The 24,845-nt window shown below is 45.0% G+C and overlaps 1 protein-coding gene across 2 annotated transcripts; it reads left to right on the top strand.

Annotated features, from left to right (window-relative positions):
• Positions 1 to 655: 655 nt before the first annotated feature.
• On the top strand, positions 656 to 23,280 carry CLDN18 (claudin 18; the record flags this gene model as incomplete). Of its 2 annotated transcripts, none has more annotated exons than XM_081235454.1 (5): positions 656 to 875; positions 19,080 to 19,244; positions 19,863 to 19,980; positions 21,996 to 22,106; positions 23,109 to 23,280. In XM_081235454.1, 5 exons carry the CDS (start codon positions 656 to 658, stop codon positions 23,278 to 23,280), a joined length of 786 nt encoding a protein of 261 aa, XP_081091580.1. The 2 variants fall into 2 exon arrangements, with proteins under 2 accessions (XP_081091580.1, XP_081091579.1); XM_081235453.1 differs by lacking the exon at positions 656 to 875 and adding an exon at positions 10,153 to 10,372.
• Between the last annotated feature and the right edge of the window lie 1,565 nt (positions 23,281 to 24,845).

Genomic DNA, 24,845 nt, shown 5'->3' with positions numbered 1-24,845 from the left:
ACAATGTTGTGTTAATTACTGCTGTACCGCAAAGTGATTCAGTTATATCTATCTATCTATCTATCTATCCACCCATATATGTATAGATAGATAGATAGATAGATACATTCCTTTGACATCTCCAAGTATTTTTTTAAATTGAAGTATAGTTGATTTACAATGCTGTGTTAATTACTGGTGTACCAAAAAGTGATTCAGTTATAGGTATCTATCTATCTATCCATCCATATATGTATAGATAGATAGATAGATAGATACATTCCTTTGACATCTCCAAGTATTTTGTGGCTTAGCCACTGGGAGCCCTGTCTGGCCAGCCTGTGGGTGTTGCAGGCAGTGCCCTCTGTTCCTGCTTTACCCTCCACAGAGGGGAGCCTGGCTAATCAGGAAACTCCCTCAAAAGGTAAACAGTGAGTAGAGTGTACATATGGTGGAAAACAAATGGCTCTTGGTACCATGTTATGGAAATTATCTCACTCAGGTAGATAAAGGAGCAGGGCGAGCCCAGGTGGCACTGCTGAATCCCCTCCTTACATGGCCCATTCGTGACGTGTGTGCCAGCCTCTCTGAGAAAACTCCATCCCTACACTCAGCGCCCTCAGAACTGGACTGGCCCCCTGCTGAGTGGTGCTCTGTGTCAACTCTGCACCCCACCATGTCCGTGACCGCCTGCCAGGGCTTGGGGTTTGTGGTTTCACTGCTTGGGATTGCGGGCATCATTGCCGCCACCTGCATGGACCAGTGGAGCACCCAGGATCTGTACAACAACCCGGTGACAGCTGTATTCAACTACCAAGGGCTGTGGCGCTCCTGTGTCCGAGAGAGCTCTGGGTTCACCGAGTGCCGGGGCTACTTCACCCTGCTGGGGCTGCCAGGTAAGGGCTGGTACCTGGCAGGATGTGGGGGAAGACAGAGGTGGACAGGAGACAGCGGCCTCTGTCTGGTGCACCACAGAAGGGCCACGGGGGAGGGAGAAGCAAAAGCCTCCACCACCAAGGTGGGAACAGGAGTGCAGGAAACTTAGGGCGAGGAGCTTCCTAGAGCTGGTAGGGCTCCTGTATCCTTAACTGGATGGTACCCAGTTCTCCCCATTGGGCACATTTTTTAAATAACTTCTATGCAAGCAATAGCGTTGTCTCAATCACCAACAGGAACAGGACTCAGGAGGCCCAGATCATAGCCACTTCCTTCCTTTAGCCCTGAGATCTCCTCTCCCTGAGTTGGGGACTGTGAACCTCCTGAACAGAGTTCCATCTCCAGCTCCCCTTGTGCCTGGTCCCAGCTTCCAGGGGATACCTCAGCACATAGCAGCAACAGAAAGGGAGCAGAGGAAAGGGACAGAGAAAAAGAACAGGGTGCTGCATTTCTCAGGGACGGGGGCACCAGATGGGCCCCTTCTCTGCATCTCCTGACCTCCGGAATGTATTGGCCACATGGAACCAGCTTCAGGCCACTCTCTGCACAGAGGACCCTTGTAGAAAGTGCACTCCACTGTGCGGGGCAAAAGGGTGTGGGCTGTGATGTCCAGACTGGCATATTAGCCACACAAGGATTTGTTTTCAAGGATTTGTAGATGGGTCATGTTAACTTGAAGAAAACTTCAAGTCTCAAGAGTAGAGAATGTTAAAAGTGTCTTTCACTCAGGTAACAGAGTAAGACAATGAATACACTTGTCATTTTTATTTCTTAGTTCTTTTTCCTTCCATAAATATACATCAAAGTCTGGGGAGAGGCATTTCCTAAGGTGGACACAGTAAAGACGGTCAGAAATAGAAACTAGGGCTTCTCCTGCAGGAATTTCCCATTTGGCTGCAGGGTCAAGACTTAGACCCGCACAGAAGGTAAGAGGTAAAGACTCAGTGACGCAGTGACTCAGTCTTTCATACATTCCACACTTATGGATGGAGAGCTCACTACAACCTCAGGATTCTGTGGGCCTGGCGCCCACCCTCAAAATGTGAAAGTGCACTGCGGGCTGGGTATGACAAGGTGGCAAGTAAGGAGGACAGGAGGCCGGTGCTGCAGGAGATGAGATGAGGATGACCTGCCCAGGAAGAGACCCACCAAGAAGGAAACCCCACAAGTGACCCTTGAAAGGTAGTTAGGCGTTAGAGCGGCAGCATCCAGGAGGAAAAACAGCATGGGCAAAGGCATGGGGGTGCTTCCACCCAAGTCTTACTTGGGAGGAAATGAAGGAATGACCTTGGCTGGAGAAGAGGGTTTTTATGGAGGTCATGATGAAGAGCATCGAATGCCAAGCTAAGAGATGAAGGGCCTGGGTGCAAACAGGAGAATGTGAACCAGATCCATGGGTGACCAGCTGCCGATTCAGTGAGGTCTCCCTCCACCAGGGGCTGGAGGAAGGCGAGCCACTCCCACATCCCTATGTCCTGCTGACCCCTCCTGAGCTTCGGGGCTAACCATCTGCCCTTGGGATTCTCCCTCACCTCAAATGCAAAATGGCCCAAATCTCTCAGAGGTCTTGTCCATGGACCTGTGTCCATGCAGAGCTAGAGGCCACGAAGGAGAGAGTCAGCCTGAGGCTGACCTCTCGCGCACAGAGCACCCACGTGACGTCTGAGGAGTCATACGGCTTCACAAAGGGCAAATAACTATGGCAGACCTGGCACGAGCACTTGAGCCAACAACTGCCTTGCAATATTTTGTGTAATCTCTACAAGCCACCCTGTGAACTTGGTGCTATCACTGCCACCTTCTTAGAAACAAGGAAGCTGAGCTGGGGTAACTTGCCCAAAGTCACATGCAAATGAAGCCAAGGCTCAGACCTGCCTGCACCTAAGCCCTAGCTCACAGCCCTAACTGGGAGCCCCAAGGCTCTCAGACACAAAGCAGAAATCCCCAGTGCAAAGGCACCTTTCCTATCCTCCCCTCTTGCCTAAGATTGGGGCTGCAGTCTTGGGGAGTGTCCTGGACTAGCAACAGCTGTCAACAACCCCGGTACTTATTTTGCAGGTCAAGAGAGGGAGACTTACAAGGGCAAAGTGACTTGCCCACATCCACAGTGCTAAAACTGAGCCAGACTGAAACTGCTCTAGGGCCTTCTCTTGGAAATTTTGTGTGTGCTCATATGTGAAGATCCTGCGACTAGATAGTTCAGAGAAGGATTTTTCAAGGAGAATTTTGTAGGAATCACTTTTATAAGAAAGAAATTCTTGCAGCCCCTCAATGTTGATTTTAATTGTGTTCATTTTAGTGTCACTTTAATATAAACACGTATAACAATAGATTTAACAATAGATTTAAATTCCTAATGCATATAAATCTTATACAAGGACCAAAGCCACATTTGCAAATGTAATATAAATACCACTAAAAAACTAATAAACACAAACGTCAAAATTCATCTGGTGTTAGGGATATTGTTGGTTTTCATTTGGAATTTAACAGGACAAAGAGACAGCCACAAGTCTGATTTTGTATTTCACCTCTCTCAGTGTTTTGACTTTAGTATTATTAATGCAGATTCTCTATTCACGTGGGTTTGTTTTACAAAAGGGTATTAATAAGTTCGAGGTACTCACATCATACACTTAGCCACCGCCCCATCAGAGAATCATCCTCCTGAGTCTGTAGTGATGAGGCATCTGTGACTTGCTGCTTTTTGCAATGGTCTTGTTCATTTGAGGTGAGGTTGGGATGTGGAACTACTGAATGTGGCCCTAAGGCTATCAACCCAATTATTTCTGGAATTGGGGAGGAGTAGTTCTCTGCTGTGTATTTACCACCACGAACTGTCGCAATCGGGTTTATGCAAAGACAGGACAGAACAATGCTGCTGGTGATGCTACCGCAGTGTTGACCACCAGGGCACAGGGGTCTGAGCTCATGGTGCCAGTGCCACAAGGTAGGGAGACATTCCCCTGACTCCATTTCTATTTGAGCTGGAATGAACCCTTTGTTCAAGTAGCAGCTGAGGCTATTACTTCACTGACCCCTGATATAAACATGATCATAGACACCTAAATGAACCCAAACCGTAAGTGGCTATAGCCTGAGGATCTGGAACATACTTGTTTTAACTTCCTTTCCATTGCCATTGAAATGAAAGCACAGAATATTTTAATTTCCATGGAGAAGCTACATACTCCCAAGAACACAAACACAGATACTCAGGCTCAGAGGGAAGAAATCAGGCACAACCAAACCCTCCAGAGAAAGCTGAGCCATAGGACTGGCAGCCAATCTTCCTAGACAAAGTCTTTTCACTAGAACCATCACTGGCAGCCCCCCTGTCCTGGGCTGACCGGGTTTGGACAAGGTCTCCTCTTGGCAGGGATAAGGAAAGAAAGGCAAAGCCTTTGGTCCTCCTACACAGGCAGAAATAATAGGAAATAAACAATAACACAAAATAAATATGTTAATTAATTAAAATTTTAAATTTAAAAAAATTTTATAACCCAGTAACACAGAAATCGTGGCTCTAGAAAGAACGTTTATTTGTTCAACAAACATTTGTTGAGCACCTACTATGTCCCAAGCTGTCTGCACATGGGGAACATAGATATCAAAAGGCTCACAAATCTAGAAGGAGAGACAGAGGATCCACAAACCATTGCAATGCAAGGTTTATCAACCTCGGCCCTACTGACAGTTTAGGTCATGTAATTCTTTTTTTGTAGGGTACTGTTCTGTGCATTATAGGATATTTAGCAGCATCCTTGGCCTCCATCCACTAGATGGAAGTAGCAGCACCTCTCCCTCCCCAGTTGTGACAACAAAGATGTCTCCAGACGTTGCCATATATCCCCTGGGGCAAAAGCAGCCCCAGTTAAGAATCACTGCAATAAAGCATAGCCAGCAGACATGAGGGAAGGGACTTCCTAAAGGAAATGACAGCTGAGCTGAGTTACTAACAAGAAGTATGAGTTACCCAGGAACATAAAGAGATAAAGAATTTTCCAGAAAGAGAGGAAAATCATTGGAAAAGACACAGTGGCATGAGAGAGTGTAGTGTATTAAGAGAATTAAAATAACTTAGACCTCTTTGTGAGGCAACACAATACAATATGTGTTAAGCACTTAGGAATACCTTTAAATATTAAGCAAGGATCGCTTCTCGGCCTTTTGGTTAAGATCAAGTGTAAATATTAGGCAAGGATAAAGATGAAAAAAGAGGTTTACTAAGAAACTTTTAAATGTCAATTAAATGGGAATATATACTACAGGTTCCTAGATAGGAATATTATAAAGATGTGAATTTGTTCCTAATTAATGGATAACAATAAATAATATAATTAACTAATTACACAATAATAAAATGTATTAAGACCTTACTTTGCGCTAGGCATTGGCTCAAGAAATTAGCATATGTTATTTATATTTTAAAAATATAATTTACATGGTTGTATAAATTTACATAAATTACCTTACACTTAACTTTAATTTTCACAACGCTATGAGGTAAGTAGTGGTGTTACCTCCATTTTATAGATAAGGAAACTGAAGCACAAAAATGCTGTAGAATTTGCCCAGTGACACTGTAGTAGTAAGTGGCAGGTGAGAATTCAAACCCAGGAAGAATTTCTGCAGAGCGTAACCTTGTGTGGATAATATTACAAGAATTTTAATCAAAATGCTAGTAAGAGTTTTCCTTTGGGAACTTGACAAAATGGTTATCTATAAGAAGAAAGTAGATGAAATTAACTTTTAAATGTTTTTTTTTAAGAATAATACAAAAGTAAAGAGCTAGCTCGGCCAGATATTCAACCAAATTCTAAAGCTGCGATAATTAAAAGGGTGCTTCGGCCCAAAGATGGACAGAAGGTCAATGGAACAAAGTCTAAAATTAGAAAGACACATACATGAATTTAATATAGAGAGAGGAGGTTTTACAAAGCACAGGGAGAGGGAAGGTTATTCAGTAAGTGCTGTAAAAATTATTAACTTTTTTGAGGGAAAAAAAGAATCATAGACTATAAACCCAAATAGATTCCAGATTAATTAAATGTAAAGATACATAAAATACTTTTAAACTTTCTAAAATTCTAAAATAATTCTAATATCATTTCTAAATGGAAATTAAATTCCTAAGCATGGAAAAGAACAGTCATTTTACTACATCATTCAACAGATTTTTATTAAGCACATATTATTATGCACCAGGTACTGTGAACATATAAATGGAATACGCTGTATTTTTCTAGAACCATGATAAACACGAAAAAGGAAATAATCGATGTGAAAAGATCTTTTTAGTAATCATAGCAATATATTAAGATCCTTAACAAATAAATAATTCATATAAATTGGTAGAAAAAAATGCTAAAATTCCAGCAAATAAATGAGGAAGAAGTACAAACTGACAACTCAAGAAAAGGGAAAAGCAAATGCTCCGTAAATATTTGTTTAAAAAATATAGTGTCAAACTCATTAGTAATCAAAGTAATGCAAATCAAAACAAGTGATCGTGTATAACTTACCAAATTCACAGTGTAGGTAACGCTACAATAAGGCAAGATCTTTCAAATACTGCTGCTAGGAATAAAATTTATGATAAAAAGTCTGCTTCTACATAAGAAAGCTTTTTTAAAACTTCACACCTTTTGACATCTTAATTCCTCTCTTAGGAAACTGTCCTAAAAGACTAATCAGAAATGCTAACAAAGAGTTATGTGAAAAATGTTCATCATAACATTGTTTTTCATACCAAAAAAAAAAAAAAGCTGGGGAAGGGATATAATCTAACTATATAAGAATAGATGCTGTTTTAGTGAATAGTAGCACTTCTATATAATGGGATATTAATATACTAAATTAAATATATTAAACAATGTTTACAAAATATTTTAATTGCACATGTATGCAATCAAGTGAAAAGCACAAAACATTAAATTGCATAATCTCTTAATCGTGTAAAAATATATACAGAGAATGGATTAAAAAGAAAGTATGCCAGATATTTTGTCTAGGATTTAAAACTGTGAGTAAGATTTTTTTTAATTTTCCCTACTTCTAAATTTTCTATTTTGAGCACCAAAAGGTGGAGTCAGGAATTAAGAATATAAAGTGTGTTAACAGTTTAAAAGAAAAAAATCAATAGGTGTATCAATCATTTGTCTTGCTAATAATACTAATTTTACTCCTCCTATATTCCTAGCTATGATATTTTATATTGCTATTTGACCACCATTTTGCCTAATTACCATAGATGGTGTTATATTAATATTCCTAAAATGAGGTAAAGAAAAGGTAGGGGAAATGTTGTCTCCAATGTCAGTAAAATAATATAAGCTCCTGGAAATTTACAACCTGAAATGCCACCACCAGAACCAAATTTAAAGTTGAATATAGGGAGGATTCTCCCTAAGAAGTCAGCCAAAATTTTTGCTCCATTTTAAAGGTGATTAAACAAAGTTGTAACAACCCCATTATTGTTAAATACAATCAGACCATGAATTATTACCATTATTATTATATACTATTATAATCAGACCACAAACTATCACTATCATTAGAGATACATTTAATATATTTTAACAAAGCCTATTGCCATGAACAAGAAAGCCAGATGTTCCTCTGCAGACCCCCATTCACTCTTTGGCAGTGACAGCTAAAGCAGTGGTCCACTCATTTTGGAGCACAGAAAACTCACCAGGAAGTGAAAAATCCCATCTTCCACATGTTTTAAAACATGTTAGTACTTATTTCATATTTTTAAAAGTGTATAGACTTAGAATTTCTCTCCACTCGTTCAGTATTCTGCCTAGGTAGAGGGAGCTTTAGTTTTTCCTTTAAACTTAATTTGTCCTTCCTCCAAAAACATAAAGTCACTGTCGCCATTTCAAACAAGAAAGAAAGCTTAATTCATTATTACCTGAATCACTTTGTTTTTTCTGTCCTGAAATTTTGCATAAAAACATTTGCATAGGAGAGTGGGTGGGGAAACTGCCATGAATCAGAATAGATAACTATAATAACTTTTTCGTTTTAATGTTTCCATTTTCAATCTACTGTTCTGGTGGTATTGTAGTCAATGTGTGGGGAGCGGGTAGACACATGTCATAAAATGAACAACTGGAAACCAAACTCTTACAGATCTCTTTGTGGATAAAAAGCCTGCCTCTTAGTTGAAAAAAAGAGTAGGATGAGCTCTGTCCACAGAGACAGTGGCAGAATCATTCCTGAATTACTCCAACATTTTCCAATTGAATCGGTCGATCCCTGTCCACCAGCAGAGACCAGAGTCACTTCTTCTAGCTGCCTTCTACCCACATTTCAGACTTGGCCTTGTAGCTCAGTTCAGGGGACACAGAGCCATGACTTGACCTTAGTCATGTAACTCTTGCTTGCTCTCGTCTTCTGGGTTTCCTGGCTCATTCTTCTTTCTCTACAAACACTGATCACAGAACCTAAAGCAAGGTGTGCGGTTGAGGGGAGCGTTGCCTCCATTCAAATCAGAGGGGAGACCTTGCATATTTGCTTTCTGTGTTTGCTGGGACTAAAGCCGTGGGAGTGGTGGCTGGGTGCACCCAAGATAACATTGAAATGTCCAGATGCACAGGCCTGTTTCCGGGAGAACCTGTCTGCAGGCTAGAGATTGGGGTATGGGTGTGGGGGGCTGTGTATCAGGGCCTTGACATCCAGATTTGGGGAAAGTCTCATTAAAATGTGTCTGAATTCGGAGGCCAGACACACACCACCTACAGGAAGCAGCAGGTCCATCAATTCCCTAACATAATTCTAAAATCAAATTATGTAGACAAAACGCCATGGCTGATCTCCAGCCAAGTCTCTCCTTTGTGTGACTATATAATCCTGATATTTTGACCAACTGTAGTGAAAACCGCTTTTGCAAAATGTAGAAGATGACAGTGTGTGAGACCTGAAAGGGCTCTGAAGTGCTCTAGTTTAATCTGTCCATGTTACAGGTGAAAAAACTGTGACCCACAGAGGTTGAGCCATTTGTCCCAAATCACGCAGCACACAGTGTGTTAGGGACAGTGTCGAGAGCAGATGCTAGGCCTCTCAGTAACCAGGTCAGGGTCTCTGGCCCAGCCTGCCCTGTTCCATCCTCCTGGCCTTTGTGGAACTTCCATGTCTGCCTGCCACGTGGTCTTCACGTGGTTCTTGCAACAGGAGTGAAAGGGTGAGATGGCCGTCAACACAATGCCTTGCTCCTTCTCATCCCAGTTCCAATACCCGTGGACCGAGAGCCTATCTCTAGGATTTGGCTTCCTGTTCTCAAAAGAGGGGACAACTCTGCCTGCCTCTGCCACTCCATATGGAAACAGAGAAGGAGCCCCAGATTGGAAGTTGAGATGGGAGCTCCAACTTTGTCATCTTTAAAGTAGCTGTGGGGGCTTCCCTAGTGGCACAGTGGTTGAGAGTCCGCCTGCCAATGCAGGGGACACGGGTTCGTGCCCCGGTCCGGGAGGATCCCACATGCCGCGGAGCGGCTGGGCCCGTGAGCCATGGCGTTGAGCCTGCGCGTCCGGAGCCCGTGCTCCGCAACGGGAGAGGCCACAACAGTGAGAGGCCCACGTACCGAAAAAAAAAAAAAAAAAAAAAAAATGTAGCTGTGGTTCAAGGCACTTGGGCAAGTTTCTTAACCTGTTTGTAGGTCGCTTGACTCACAGCCTCTCCCCCCCAAAAAAATATGGGTGGGAAATAATAATACCATCCCTACCCATTTCTGTAAGATCAAAATGGAACTATGTCAGTGAAATGTGGTTTTAGTCTTGAGGAGAAAATGTTAACATCTGGTCTAAGAGGAGATTCCTGGAGGCTTTTTTTTTTTTTTAAGTGAGGTCAGGCGAAGTGGTTTCCTGTGATGAGCAGAGCCTAAAGGAAGGGCTTTTGGGGGTCGGGGTGGGGGGTCTCAGCTGCGCTTCTTCCCCAGAGGGTGGCGCCCTCGGGGCAGAGCCTGAGCCAGGATGGGGCGGAGGTCCGCTCAGACCGCCTCGCCCTCAAACCAGCTGGGCCTGCGCGGTGCAGCGGGACAAATGCCTCTTGGGGCTGCTTCCCTAACAAATGAAAAAATAATACCCTTGAACCAAGAGTGAAACTGAACTATCTAAGGAAAACACTGTGAGCAAACACCAAGGGCCGAGGGAAACCATCTAATCAGAGCAGCTCCCCGGGAGCACAGCAGGACGAAGGCAGCAGCTGGGCGGGAGGACGGCGACCGAGGCCATGTCCACCACCACATGCCAAGCGGTGGGCTTCCTGCTGTCCATCCTGGGCCTGGCCGGCTGCATTGCCGCCACGGTGATGGACACGTGGAGCACCCAGGACCTGTACGACAACCCTGTCACCGCCGTGTTCCAGTACGAAGGGCTCTGGCGCAGCTGCGTGCAGCAGAGCTCCGGCTTCACCGAGTGCCGGCCCTACTTCACCATCCTGGGCCTGCCAGGTAGGCGAGGGCACAGGTGAGGCAGGGAAGGGCCTGCTTCTCTCACCGCAGCCAGGAGGGACTGGTGAGATGGGCGCAGGGCATGACCCTCGCAGCACGGGCTCCGGATCAGAGGTGTGAGTAAGAGAAGAAGCTGACCCTGTGTCAAAGAGGGCTATAGTCGTAGCGGTGAACATCGGAGATTTCATACTCAGGTCAAAGGAATTGCCAGTAAGGAAGCAGGTCATGAAAAGAATGGGTCTGTCGTGAGGACAGGCTCATGATACTAGAATAGACAATGTTTCTCAGGAGAAAAGTAATCGTGTGCATGTATGTGCATGTGACTTGCTCTTGCCTGCACACACACGGGAGTAGGTAGGATGGTGAATATTTTCTTCCAGTCAAAAAAGTTTATTGGGAGCTAATATCATTTCATTATCAAGTCAATTAATTTTTCCTTTGAAAAACTGGAGTCTCTGTAGGTGCCGGAAAGTGTACATTGCCATTAAACTATAAATATCCTTTCTCTGCATTTGTGTTGAGAGGTTCTGGTATGCACTCCTAGAAAACAATGCATGTCAAAATATAATTATAGAACTGTAATGATATTATAATAATTTCAGAATATAAATATAATTATAAATGTGACATCGTTTCACCCCTGAAGATAAAATCAGCTAAATCCCTGTTTCTCATACAGATAATTATTTCAAATAGAAATCATAGGAACTTTGCATTCTAGATATTATGGAAGCTCTACTTGTATTTGTTTTTTTTTTTTTTTTTTTTTTTTTTTTTTTTTTGCGGTACGCGGGCCTCTCACTGCTGTGGCCTCTCCCGTTGCGGAGCACAGGCTCCGGATGCGCAGGCTCAGCGGCCATGGCTCACAGGCCCAGTCGCTCTGCGGCATGTGGGATCCTCCCGGACCGGGGCACGAACCCGTGTCCCCTGCATCGGCAGGCGGACTCTCAACCACTGCGCCACCAGGGAAGCCCTTGTATTTGTTTTTTAAAGCAAAAAGAAATAAAAGGTCAGGCTAATCAGTGGCTCCAAGGAGTGGCCCAGATGTGAGTTGGGTGAGGAAAGGAAAACGGGGCTGGGTTTTGCCTCTCTGAAACAAACACTTTGTGGACAGGTAGATGGGAATAAATTTGCGCAAAACTGTTAAGAGCCTGTGAAGCCCTTGAAATTGAATTGTAAGGAGCAATTCAAGTAATTCACCTCCATGTGCAGTAAGAAATAGAAGGTGGGTGGCAGAGTGGAAGAATTGGGGTATTGACTGCATTTTTAGAAGTCACTTGTGTTGCAGGACAGGCCGATCACTGACTGAGACCTGCTTAGAGAATCAAGGGAGGTAGAATCTGGCTGGAGGGAAGGAAACCGTGGAGGAGGGATGATGCTATAGCGTGAGGGCAAAGGTCAGAAGGGAGGAGATGTGGGCTTCCCTGGTGGCGCAGTGGTTGAGAGTCTGCCTGCCAATGCAAGGGACGTGGGTTCGTGCCCCGGTCCGGGAAGATCCCACATGCCGCGGAGCGGCTGGGCCCGTGAGCCATGGCCCTTGAGCCTGTGTGTCCGGAGCCTGTGCCCCACAATGGGAGAGGCCACAACAGTGAGAGGCCCGTGTACCACAAAAAAAAAAAAAAAAAAAAGAAGGGAGGAGGTGCGAGACCGTGGATTGTTGAGTTGCTAGCTAATTTTAACTATTAAATGAAAAAATAAGATTGACCTAATGTTGAAAATTAAGGCATGACATTCCATGACTTCAGCTCGTTAACCCAGGGCCCCGTCACATGTTATCAATCTCTTGCTCATTCTGTATCTTTCTACACATGGGGCTCCCAAGTATCCCCACTCTCCTAAATGGCCAGACCCCATCGCTGCCACTCCCATTGTCTTTCCTGTTCTACCGAGGGATCCCATCCTCCCTGAGCCCTCCCAGAATCTCTGCTCATCTCCCCACCTCTCTGCAGAACAAGATCCCCTCCCCCCCTCCCCCCCTCCCTCCCGCCCAAGGCCGACCTCTCCACCCCGGCTGTGAATGCCCCACGCCCTCCTGTCTGGCCATCACCGCTGATCAGCCCCTCTCCTTTTTGCCTCTTTCATCTTTCCTCCTCCCTTATGCTTATATCCTCCTTTACTGGAAAACCTTCTCCTGATTCGGATCATTGTCCATTTCTGTCTCTCCCCGGCTCACTGACAATCAAATTAAAAGACTAAATTTTTCTACCACCCCTCACTCTTCACCTCTCACAATCTGGTTTCTATCCTTCATCTCTTTAGAGCGTTTTCTGCTTTGACTGTGGCAGAAGGTCGGGCAGAATCTTCCAGTCACCAACTTCCAGGTCTCACCTGTCATCTCCCTGGATATTTCAAGACCTAACCAGCTTCCATGGTTCCCCACTCCCAGCTTAATTAGGTGCAGACATGACAGCCTGACACCCACGCCCTCCTGCATTGCTCACCTCCCTTCCCTGACCCATCTCTTACCAGCCCTTTGCCCACAACCTAAGGCTTCCCTGTCCATTTACTATGCCTTGGACTTGGTCCTGGATACCCATTGCCCCTACTGCCCAAATGTCCCCCGTCTTACACCCCAACTGCCACCTGCACAAATCTTCCCATATGTGAGGTTCAGCTCAATACCATCTCCTCCCTGAAGCCCCCTCACATCCCCAAATTAAAAAGGATCCCACAGATCTCTGTACCACATCCTGTACCACTCCCGACAACTGCTCACAAATCTGAAACTCTGAAGAGCTCCAGGCAGCCTTCACAGAGGGGGACCCCAGCCCTGCCGGTCTGCATCGGGGGAACAGGATCCCACCAAAAGCCAGGAAAGACATTTCTTGGGACTGAGTTTGTGGAAGGGGAGATACTTTAAATCGTTGATCATGTATGGCCTTGGAGAACAGTGTGGATTTAAGAATAGCCAGTCCTCAAGGCAGCAGGAGTGACCACAATGTCAACTGGCATCCTGAAATATTGTGAACAAGAGGAGATCTTCCCCCCTGCCTGGGTCCAGGCCTTTCTCTTCCTCCTCTTCTCAAGTCTTCTTCCACTCCTGCCTTTCACACTCTCTCACCCATGGCTTTCAAATTCTCAACTATATTTTATCACCATGTGAGAGGATTCAGGTTTGTCCACGGTTAGCACAAACCAAAGCCATGTCAGGTTGGAGAGAGAGAACTGCTTTTTTTCAAATTGTTTTATTTTTTTAATTAATTTTTATGCAATTTTTAAAGCTTACTTTCCAGTTACAGTTATTACCAAATGTTGGTTACATTCCCCGTGTTATTCAATACATCCTTGTAGCCTAGATTACACCCAACAGTTTGTATCTCCCACACACCTATATTGCCCCTCCCCCGCTCCCCACCGGTAACCACTAGTTCGTTCTCTATGGAGAGATAACTTCTTTTTAGGGAAGGGGAAAAAACTAAAACTTACTGAGGCTGGCTTAGCTCCATGCTGGGGCCATCAGCATCTGATCCTCACAACATTTCTTTGCAAGAAATATCTCTATCCCACTCCAGAGTTGAGGAGACTTGGCTTCCGTGAGGTTAAAAGACTTGCCTAATGACACCTGGTATCATGAAGTCTGCAGTTTTCATGAGATACACAGGACCTCCATATTGGTTCCCTGGGATCTCTGGAGAATCGAAGCCTCCCCACCTTGTTCTGAAGGGCTTTCCCTCTGAGGTCTGGCCTCAGACTTCCCTCCTCTGGGATCCCCTCCTTTGGGCTCCTCCACCAGACATTCCTGCCTTCAATCAGAAGCCAAGCTGTGCCTGAAGATATGGGTCCTCCCTCTCCCCGCCCCAACAAAGGCCCCATGTCCAGTCTTTGGCACTTTGTGACTTGCGGTCTCATCAGCCCCACCCACACCCCCTAGCCAGCTTAGTGATGTCAGCCACTGGGAACTCTTTCCTCTCAACTCCCCATTCTGAGCACCTCCTCCTAAGCCCTCTTGAGAGCTGTTTTCCCAGATTATTCCTTGCAATTTTATGTCACTGAACAATTAAGTGAAAATCCCTAGGGATCAGGGCAAAACATTAACATTTCTTTAAAAGTGTCCCCAGAAGAGGCTAAGGCACAGCCAGGATTGGGAACCACGCCTTGCCTGTCAGTTCATAGCTACTTTGGGGGAATAAGATATATTGCAACGGTCGGGGGCGGGGGGACACTGAGTTCCCATTTTTCTGTTTGCTTCTGTCAGCCCTGAATCCTGCCCACCCTTCAGGTCTGATAATACGTCTTTGTTCATTGGAAAGAATGCCGTAGTCACACCTTTGGTGCAGGAAATCAGTCTGTAGAACCCGTTGACTCACCTGTTATCAGCTGATAAGCCTATGCCCCTTGCTCAGAATATCAAATAAGAGACAGAGAGGCTAAAAGAGAAATCTACCTCCTTTGGAAGCAGTTCCTCTGGTGACTTATCCATGGAGACTGATTAGTATTCCAGGTGGTAGAATCTTCCAGATGGAAAGGAAGTTCGGGTCACCACCATGCATCTCCATGGTCATTACTAGACATAGGGGAGTTCTAGCAATGAGTAGTGAAGAACATTTCCCCTCGCTTTCTGGCAGCTGCCCCCATCACAGCTCCCACCCTCAGAAGAACACCCACAAGGGGTCTCCAAAGCAAGGAAGATCTTGATTCATACATCCAGGTCCAGAGTTGTGGCTCTGACAGTGGCCCTACAAGATTTAAGACAGTGTTGTGTCTTTGCCCAACCACAGGCTAAAAGAAAGTGGTAAGCTAACCCTAACCCTAGAAGGAGATTCTAAAAAATAAAAAGGAGCTCAGGGTCAAGGTGGACCCCTGGTTCAAAGCAGGTACCAGTGTTCATCAGAAATCCAGAGATCAAGAGAGAGCGGTAAAGAATGAGGTCTTGTCATGCAAACCTGACCCAGCAAAAGCAAGAGGGCATCTGAGAGCCTAAGGCAAAGGCTGTCTTTGCAAAGGCAAAGGCTTCGGTACCCAGGGAATCCTGTGGCACACACAGCAGCAGCTGCTCTCCACATCAGGCAAGCCCAGTGCTTTTACCTCCCACCAGCTGGCATCTCCATCCCTTCTAATCCAACAATGTCAGGGAAGACCACATACTTCAGCCACAGCCACAGCACATACATGGCATGTTTTCAGGAACAAATAGTAGAACCACTCATTTAAAGGGATTCAATGACCCCATCCTTGCCAACAGTCCAGGATAAGTAAAATTTTTCTTAGAATGAAGAAGGGATATTTTTTATCCTACTTGGTCAATATTGTTTATTTGGCTGGTTGATTGGTTGATTGGTTGGTTGGTTGGTTGGCTGGTTGGGTTTTGTTTGTTTTAACCAGATGCCTTGCCAGGTGCTTCTCAAAAGGGATAAAAGATTTTGTTCTCTGAATGGCTTAAGGCTAGAATATCAGAACAAGAGCAGTTTTTAAAACCTTTAACCTTTAAAACCTTTAACAAATCATGTATGTACTCAAATCCTGAGTAGATTTGAAGTTCATAAGAGGCCGATGAGGACAAGACGGAAGGAAAGTCAAAGTCCCTTCCTCCTCTCATAGGTCCTGTTTTCTGGTAGCAACATGCAAAAATAGAAGAGCCCTGAGGGTATTTCCTGAAGTCTGGGGCTGCCCCACAAATGTCCTCTCCATAGCTGTCCTGAACCACAGCCTTAGAGTTTAATTGTGTGTGTGAAAGAGAGCTAGAACCACACCATGAGTGACTGTCAGAAAGGGGTTCTATTATGATTTCTTAGCCAAAGTACTCCCAAGGTGAAAAGAAATTTGAGGTTCAGGATTTCCAGTGAAAATATAATCCTTCCAGGTTGCAAACTGCTTGAAGACAGAGATTATTTATCATGAAATTTTATTCTTCCTACAGCATCTGGCAAAGGGCTTTGCAGAGAATTTGAGCTTAAGAATACATTATGGATGAATGAATGAATGAATGAATTCATGGATGAGCGCATGAATCTGTTAATGTTTGACTATGAGAGTATACCAACATGTGCTGGATGAATACACAAAGGTATAAATAAATACATAAGTAGATGTCACATGCTTGCATTTGTCAATGAGGGCATGGATGAGGTGTTTGTTCCCAGTATGTGTGGGGTCAACAAAGCCATTGGGCAAGACTTTGGAAAACAGAGGTGACACACTAGAGCCCTCTTATATTAAGGTGTGGATCCAGAGGCCACTCTTAAGCCCTCATGAGTTCTTTTCATTGGGGCCACCGTGGCTCTAGCATCAGGAAACTGCAAGCCCAAGACGCTAATGTTCATCAATTCTTCTAGGATTGAATGGTCAGATCCTGGAAGATTGATCCACACCGTACACCAACACATTTACCCCCAGAATATAGTGGTTAATAGGACCAAGACTGATGATGGATGCTTATAGAAATCTCTTCCCAGCAGGGAAGCAAAGTGAAAAGCAGAAGTTTCGGGGCTTCTCTGGTGGCATAGTGGTTGAGAGTCTGCCTGCCGATGCAGGGGACACGGGTTCGTGCTCCGGTCCGGGAAGATCCCATATGCCGTGGAGCGGCTGGGTCCGTGAGCCATGGCTGCTGAGCCTGCACGTCCCGAGCCTGTGCTCCGCAGCGGGAGAGGCCACAACAGTGAGAGGCCCACGTACCGCAAAAAAAAAAAAAAAAAAAAAAGCAGAAGTTTCTTTAGGGAGAAGAGAATCAGAATTAAGTGAATGGAGGTCAATGGCACAGAACTAGAGTAGCTGGTTACCATTGTCTCGCTACCTGATGAGAAAGTTGCCGGGGCCTCTATTCCTCAGACACTGCAGAAGGCTCTTTAATGAACTGTGCATGATCTACCTCTCCTGTTTTCAGTATCTTTCATTGATTTCCAATTCTTCCATCATGACAAATTGCTTTATGATACACACGTTAGAGTGAATAAGCAGGCAGCTCCCCTGATATTGGCCATATCTGAGATGAAATCTTCCCGAAGAGATTGGAGAGAATTCCTCCCAGGGCTCCCTTGTCTTGAGAGTCACACTTATAAGTAATCTCCTGGGACAGACAATTCCCTGAGATGATTTTTGGAGACTATTCCTTTATACATTCTTAGCATCCATTTCAGAGGATGACATTTTATGGTCTAGTCTCCAAGTTTGAAGGATACATTCTCTTAGGAGCTTACAGATCCCTATACCTTGCTGGCAGCCAGAACTCTACCTGTTTTTCCAGGATAAAGTACCTCAGAGCAATGTATTGTGATGGGAAAATAACCATTTTGAAACAGTTCCAGGTTTGACCCCCAGCTCTGCCTTTCCTTTGATATGTGTCTTTGGGCAGGTTATTTAACCTCTGAGTCTCAATTTCTTCAATTATAAAATAGAGATAATAATATTACCTACATTGCAAGGGAGTTTTTATATGGATTCAATCTCTTAACGTTGAAAAGTCCCTAATAGCTTTCAATTAAAAGTAGCAGTTGGCGGGCTTCCCTGGTGGTGCAGTGGTTGAGAGTCCGCCTGCTGATGCAGGGGACACGGGTTCGTGCCCCGGTCCAGGAAGATCCCGCATGCCGCGGAGCAGCTGGGCCCGTTAGCCACAACTACTGAGCCTGCGCATCTGGAGCCTGTGCTCCGCAACGGGAGAGGCCACAACAGTGAGAGGCCCGTGTACCAAAAAAAAAAAAAGTAGCAGTTGTCTATGACAGCTAGGATAGGACAGAGCTCTCTGCTTTGCTTCACATGGTTCTTCAGTTCTGCTCTACCAGAACCACCCACACTAGTGGCCTTTCCCTCTGGAAGACACAAGAACTAATTTATCTTCCTTTTGTAAAATTAATTATGCTTGTGGTGGACATGTTTAATGACTTTCTTTCCCCACTTTGGCATAAGCTCCGTGAGGGCAGAGACCATATCCGACCTGTTACTCACCGTCCTCCCCATGCCTAGTCATGCAGGCTCAGTAAAAAACTGTTGGGATGAGTCACTACACCTTAAGGATGCACTAGAAACCTCTTTGGAAATATCTGGAGGGGAGGTCACTGCAGGAGAGTCCCAGCAGGATGTACAGCTTCCATTGATTCCTGGAAAGGGAACTGCTGATAAACTGTGGTTGTGCTGAAAGGCCTGAGATTGATATAATCGTCTTTTTATGTAGACCCCAAACCTACAGCTAACCATGACCTTAGTAGTCCCTTTGGGAAGAGGCAACAATACAGTGCCCCGGGTATACCACCTAGTGGCCTTGCTTCATTATAGGCTGTAAATGAGTATTGAGCTTTCTGGAAGTGGACACAACCCTATGAAGCACTGAGTTCCTATGGAAAGACTCGAGAAGAAAGATGTTTGGGTTAGAAGTCAAAGCAACACAGTTTTACTATAAGCTCTATCAATAATTTTTAATGGCACCTTAGTCAAGCCATTTCCCCTTCTTGGACCCCAGGTTATCAAGCTTTAAAATGAGGACATGAAATAGCTAAATTCCCTTGGCCCTCCCAGCTCCAACAGTTCATAATTTTCTCATTCTATAGACTTCTGCGTGCATGTCTTTCATCAATCAGGGGAGTGTAAGCGATGGTTTTGCATTTTTCACAATTTCATATCCCCTGATGATGATAAGGCTCACAGTTTATGGACTTGCCGTTTCTCTGCAGTTTGGTGCTGGTTGGTTGTAGTTGTTTTGTTGTATTAAACCAGAGCCTAATCAGTCACGTTGAGGTGGTCTTACTTGTCTGCTTGTGTCTTGCCCCGCGACCCGCAGCCATGCTGCAGGCAGTGCGAGCCCTGATGATTGTGGGCATCGTCCTGAGTGTCATCGGCCTCCTGGTGGCCATCTTCGCCCTAAAGTGCATCCGCATTGGCAACATGGATGACTCTGCCAAAGCCAAAATGACACTTACCTCCGGGATCATGTTCATCATCTCAGGTAAACAAGGAGCCTGGGGTTCCCTCTCTCATATGCACATCCAGGAATGTCAAAGCAAAATCATTCTGGCAGAGGACAGGGCTTCTCCCTAGTGAGCATGGTTTGAACATGGATCAGAGCTTTACACACTGGGATTCAAGATCTGAGATTAAGGCTCACTTACACTCTACAGAATTATCATGAGTGCCGGTGTCCCTCTTAGCTGCCACCCTCACTTCATTATGAGAGATTCTCAACTCTAGGTAGACATGTGACTCAATCCCTAAAGGCATTATTTGGGTGAGACTTTAGAAAATGATTTTAAGGGAAAAGCCCTTGACATCCTCAAAGGACCAGGCCCAAAATATTTGTACTACTGACCCCTGGTCCCAAGATGGAAAATCTCTTTCTGCTCACGTACAAATCCTTCCTCAACTAGAGAGATAAGAGAGTGTAGGCACCTAGCACAGGGTCTGACTCATAGTGGGAATTCAATAATCGAGGCTTGGATTGACCATCTTGTTATAGGAATAGAATATTCTGCACCTGCTCCTCTAAACGCGTTTAAACATGCATTGCCTCACAAACAATGTGAGCCATTTAAAGCTGACTCCAGAGTTTTCTTGTTCTTGCCCACAGGTCTCTGTGCAATCGCTGGAGTGTCTGTGTTTGCCAACATGCTGGTTACTAACTTCTGGATGTCCACAGCTAACATGTACACTGGCATGGGTGGGATGGTGCAGACCGTCCAGACCAGGTAACCTCCTAATCTAGTCTCAGTATTCCGTGGTGAACATTGTTGTAAAAATCCGATTAAACACGTATGCCTAATGTGACTGTCAGTGCCTGAAATAGCAAAAATTTATCAGAGGCAACCATGCCATATCATAAATCAACAATGATCTGTAAATTCATAAACTTCATTTCAGTGAAATATCCTTGGTGATATGACTTGAGGCTGATCTGACATTTGCATTGAAATACAGCGACAGTTCACAGTATTTATCTAACACTCTTACACAGGCCCCATTGTGGTGGCAATGAAACAGGCACTGTTAACCCAAGCCTGTAAATGAGCATCACCCCCACGTCTCCAGTTCATGACGGGAACCCAGCTAGGGACAGGGAAAAGCTGGAATCGAAATGAGGGAGGTGCGGTACAGATGAGAAAAGTAATATTTCTTCCTTGTGCGGCTGCTCTTTCTCTCATTCATTAATTCATTCATTCTACAAATGTATCGAACATACAGGCACTCTTCTGAGGTCTGGGGATAACCACAAGGTCCTCGTTCTCATGGAGGTCATGGTCTAGTGTAGGGAGATGAAACCTCCTTGTAATTTGGTGTCGGAAGCAGAGTACAACTTTTCAAAGATGGAAGAGCAATTCCAATACCTATATTCATTCAGCCACTTCAAAGGGATGTATTTCATAGCAAGAAACAGCAGCAAATTCCTGAAGGAGAAAGATCTTGTTCTGGGAGAGCAATGTAAATATTATACCTAAGTGACCCGTCATCTCTGGAGTGGATACACTTGGTATTTCTCTAGCAACACCATCATGGGAGACAGATGAGCATGAGCACGTGATAAATCCATTACTCTCTGGCTCCCTGGAACTCCACTCGCCATCCATGTTCCTGCTTTATTTCAAGAATAGGAAAAAATGTGATCCCCATAAGCTGCCTCATCCTCCTCATCCCCCCTCATGGTCTCTTGACTACAGGGGAAACTTAGAAGCATGCTGATCAACTCATCCTGCTTTTCCTGGGATTTCCCCAGTTTTAGCACTGATAGTCCCAGATCCTGGGAAACTTCTGTGTCACAGGCATATCAGGATGGTTGGTCACCCTATTTTGAAGAGCCCTTCTTGGCCGCAGTGTCTGGGTGCCTGGTGTCACTGCCCCTGCCCGAGGAGTCCCCCGCCCGCCTGGCACCCAGCGCTAACGCCCGCCATCACTCTCTTACACCGTCTCCTTAGAACATTCCCGTGTCCCTTGGGCAGGCAACTTCAGAGATTTTGTTCTCAGACAATCCTGTGTTGATGTAATTGAGTCCCATTGGAGGCAACCCTCCAAGGGGAAGAGTACCAGCCTTGGTGGACTGGAATTCAGTGTGGACTGGAACAGAAGCACCATGAGGGTAGGATCTGTGTCCGTTTTGTTCATCCCTTTGTCCCGGTGCCAGGCAGTGCCAGGCACATAGTAAGAGCTCAATAAATATTTGTTGAACAAATGAGTAAAGAAATGAATGAAAGAGTGACTGGTCTCTTCACATTAGTTCTTTCTAAACATAATGCTCCTACCGGCATGGACGGTTACCAGGGTTACTTGAGTTAGAGAAGATAAAAGCTTCTTGGCCCACAGTAAGAACCCAAGAGACCAAAATTCCTTCTGAAATAATTTGAGACTGATCCCATAATCTCTCAAACTTCTCTTACCAAACCTTCAAGCCACTTCCCTTTGCCAATAGGGAGGGAGTGGGATTTCCTGAGATGTTTCTCTGAAATTCGAAGTTTATGATTAATTCTATGCCTGAGTGATGCTAGGGGCCTAAGAATCCCACAGCTGTTTTGCTGAGTAGCTTCAGTCCTAATTCTATTCTCCAGGACACCTGATTCAGTTGACTGCGACCCAAAGGGCTGTGTTCAGGGGCGAGCTGGGATAGATGTGGAATCCAAAAGTGGGGACAGAGAGGATGGGCATGGCCAGGTTCACTGGGTAGAGCCCGAGGAGTTGAGTCAACCACCTTCACAGCCACTGTCTCCCCACCCAGGTACACCTTTGGTGCGGCTCTGTTTGTTGGCTGGGTCGCTGGAGGCCTCACGCTAATTGGGGGCGTGCTGATGTGCATCGCTTGCCGGGGCCTGGAGCCCGAGGAAACCAAGTGAGTCTCCCCATCTCAATGCAACCAGACGTTTTATCCGAGTCCATTTTAACATATCATTTGCAGGCAGAATGATCAGTATAGGTACATGGAAGAACTCTACTGACAAAAGGATCATGAACCTTATCTTTTACGAGGAGACCTAAAGAACAGAACAGCCCTATTTCAGCCTGAGCAGATTTAGAAATGATGCTGTTGAAGGAAAAACCCAGCCCTCTGGGTTTCCCCCTGACTCCAGTATTCTGTAACTCAATGGTCCTCAGCTGGGAGCAATTTTACCCACCTCCCACCCCCACCCACCCCTGCCCTGGTCCCCAGAAGATATTGGGCAACATCTGAAGACTCTTGATTGTTACAGCTTTGGGGTGGAAGGGTTGGGTGATACTGGAATCTGGTGGGTATAGGCCAGGGATGCTGCTAAATATCCTACAAAGCACAGGACAGGCCCCTACAACAAAGAAGTATCCATTCCAAAATGTTAGCAGCACTGCTGTTGAGAATACCTGTTGTACCTCTGTAACTGGGCTTGGGGTTGGGAGACCTGGATCCCAGTCAGGTTCTCCTGCTCACCAGCCCTGTGACCTCTAGCCAGTCATTTGCCCTCTCAGAGCCTCTGTTACCTCATCCACATACTAAGCAGATTAGGGGAGATGGGTTGCATGTAAATACCTCCCAACTCACAAATTCTATGATTCTTTGGCATAACCATGTTCCCCTGGACATCATTTCTGGTTCAGCTTCATCTTAATTGATGAACAGAGGGAACTCACTAGTCACTAACCCCCCAGCTCTAATACAAAGCAAGAACTTCTGCTCTACCGCAGAGGCTGAAAAGCCAGTGTCCCAAAGCCCAGGGAAGCAACTGTCTCAGCTTGCCCAGGACTAAGGGTTTCCTGGGAAACTGGACTTTCAGTGCTAAAAGTCAGACATCCTAGGGAAAATGAGTAGTTTGTCCTCCTACCAAATACATCTATGGTCATAGAATGTTTCTTTTGCTTTCAGCTACAAAGCCGTCTCTTATCACGCCTCGGGCCACAATGTTGCCTACAGGCCTGGAGGCTTCAAAGCCAGCACTGTCTTTGAGTCCAACACCAAAAACAAGAAGATATACGATGCGGGTGCCCGCACAGAAGATGAGGGACAATCTCATCCTTCCAAGTACGACTACGTGTAGCCCTCCTAGACACCTCGGCAGGAGCAGAAGAAATCCCCCAACTGGAGCTCACCCAAAAACAAGGACATTTTACCTTGATTTCCCATTGCTTTTGACTCACAGGTGGAAGTTAGAAAGCCTTGGTTTCAGCTGTGGTGAGGCCAGATGGTCTTGGACACCGGCCTCTGTCTCTAAATGTTCCATCACAAAACAGCTGAGTTAGCAGATGTGCATTAGAGGCTATAGCCCACATTTTCCAATCCTCTTATTTCTTTTTTTTTAACATAAGCTTTTTAATCTGATGATAGAATGTGGTTTGAATTCATATCATTCACTTAGATAATTTAGGCAGACTCTCCCTCCTCCTTCTAGCCAATGGCCCATTGATGATCTATTTCCCAACTCATCCCCCAGAACAATCCTGAAAGGAAAAAAAGAGTCAATCAAAAGACATCATTTTCTGCTATTTGATTTGTGCCCCTTCCCCCCACCCCCACCCTAACTTGGCTACTAATAAACACTGATTGAAGGAAAGTTGGTAGGGAAAAATATTTATCATATCTGCAGCTCATTATCTGAGTTTTCTTACACTATGATCTTGAACATTACTTGGACCAAAGTGATTTCAGTTTGAGGAAACCAACCTTTTCCACTTCTGCTAACATCTGCTAATTCTAGATGGACTCCCCACTGCAGGTCCTCTTTCTGTCACAGGCCAGAAACTGTCCCTAGAGGAATGAGAAAAGAATTTTTTTCTTTTTTCTTTTTTTTTTTTTGATAATCTAAATATATTTGGTATTCTAAATATACTGAGAATAAATAATGTATTAGTGAAATGATACACTGTCTCTGTGAATTAGCCTCACCCCTGCACATGAATAGAAGAAAATGAAAAAATAATTGCTCTGATGTTGTATTGTACTTTGTAAAATCACATTTAAGTCCAAATTTCATGAAATGCTCACTGATCCTATTTCTTTCCCTTTGAGGTCTCCTGGGCTCTGATTATAGATGATAGAATCAGTGTAATCCATGTAAAACCCAAATAATGGAACACAGCAGGTCCTAGGAAGTGAGTTGAAACTGGTTCTTTTTTAAAAAAGCGATGAGCCTGAATGTAATGTTTCCAAGTGACAGGTGTCCACACTTCCATGGCTGCAGGCCACTAAGAGTTGAGGGTAGCACTTACTTGGCACCGTGGTCAGCTTTGTGACCCTGAAAGCTGGTCCCTTCATTAAATTCATCTTGAGTGGTTGGACCGTTGGATGTTCAAGAACTCTCTGCAGCCACACACCTTCCCTTTGTTTGCATCACTACTGCCAAAAGCCTAACCTCCTTCTTCCAGGCCACCAGAATCCCATCCCAGCACCAGAGCCAGAATAGCACACCCCCCCCTAGAAAACTGAGGTAAGGCCAATCTCTCAAAACTACCTAGTCAGGGAACAGCACTGGCACTGGGGGAATCTGACCATTGGATTATTCTTTGGAGGAAAAAAGTCCTCAGGCCAATAGTGCATATGAAAGTGGCCTCCAAGGAGATGGGTGAATATTCATAGGGGTCTTCAGGCTGTAAAGACTACGTCGGG

The sequence above is a fragment of the Mesoplodon bidens genome (genome assembly GCF_964165515.1).
Source record: "Mesoplodon bidens genome assembly, chromosome: 5".
Lineage (NCBI taxonomy): Eukaryota > Metazoa > Chordata > Mammalia > Artiodactyla > Ziphiidae > Mesoplodon > Mesoplodon bidens.
This window is presented reverse-complemented; position numbering and strand designations above follow the sequence as displayed.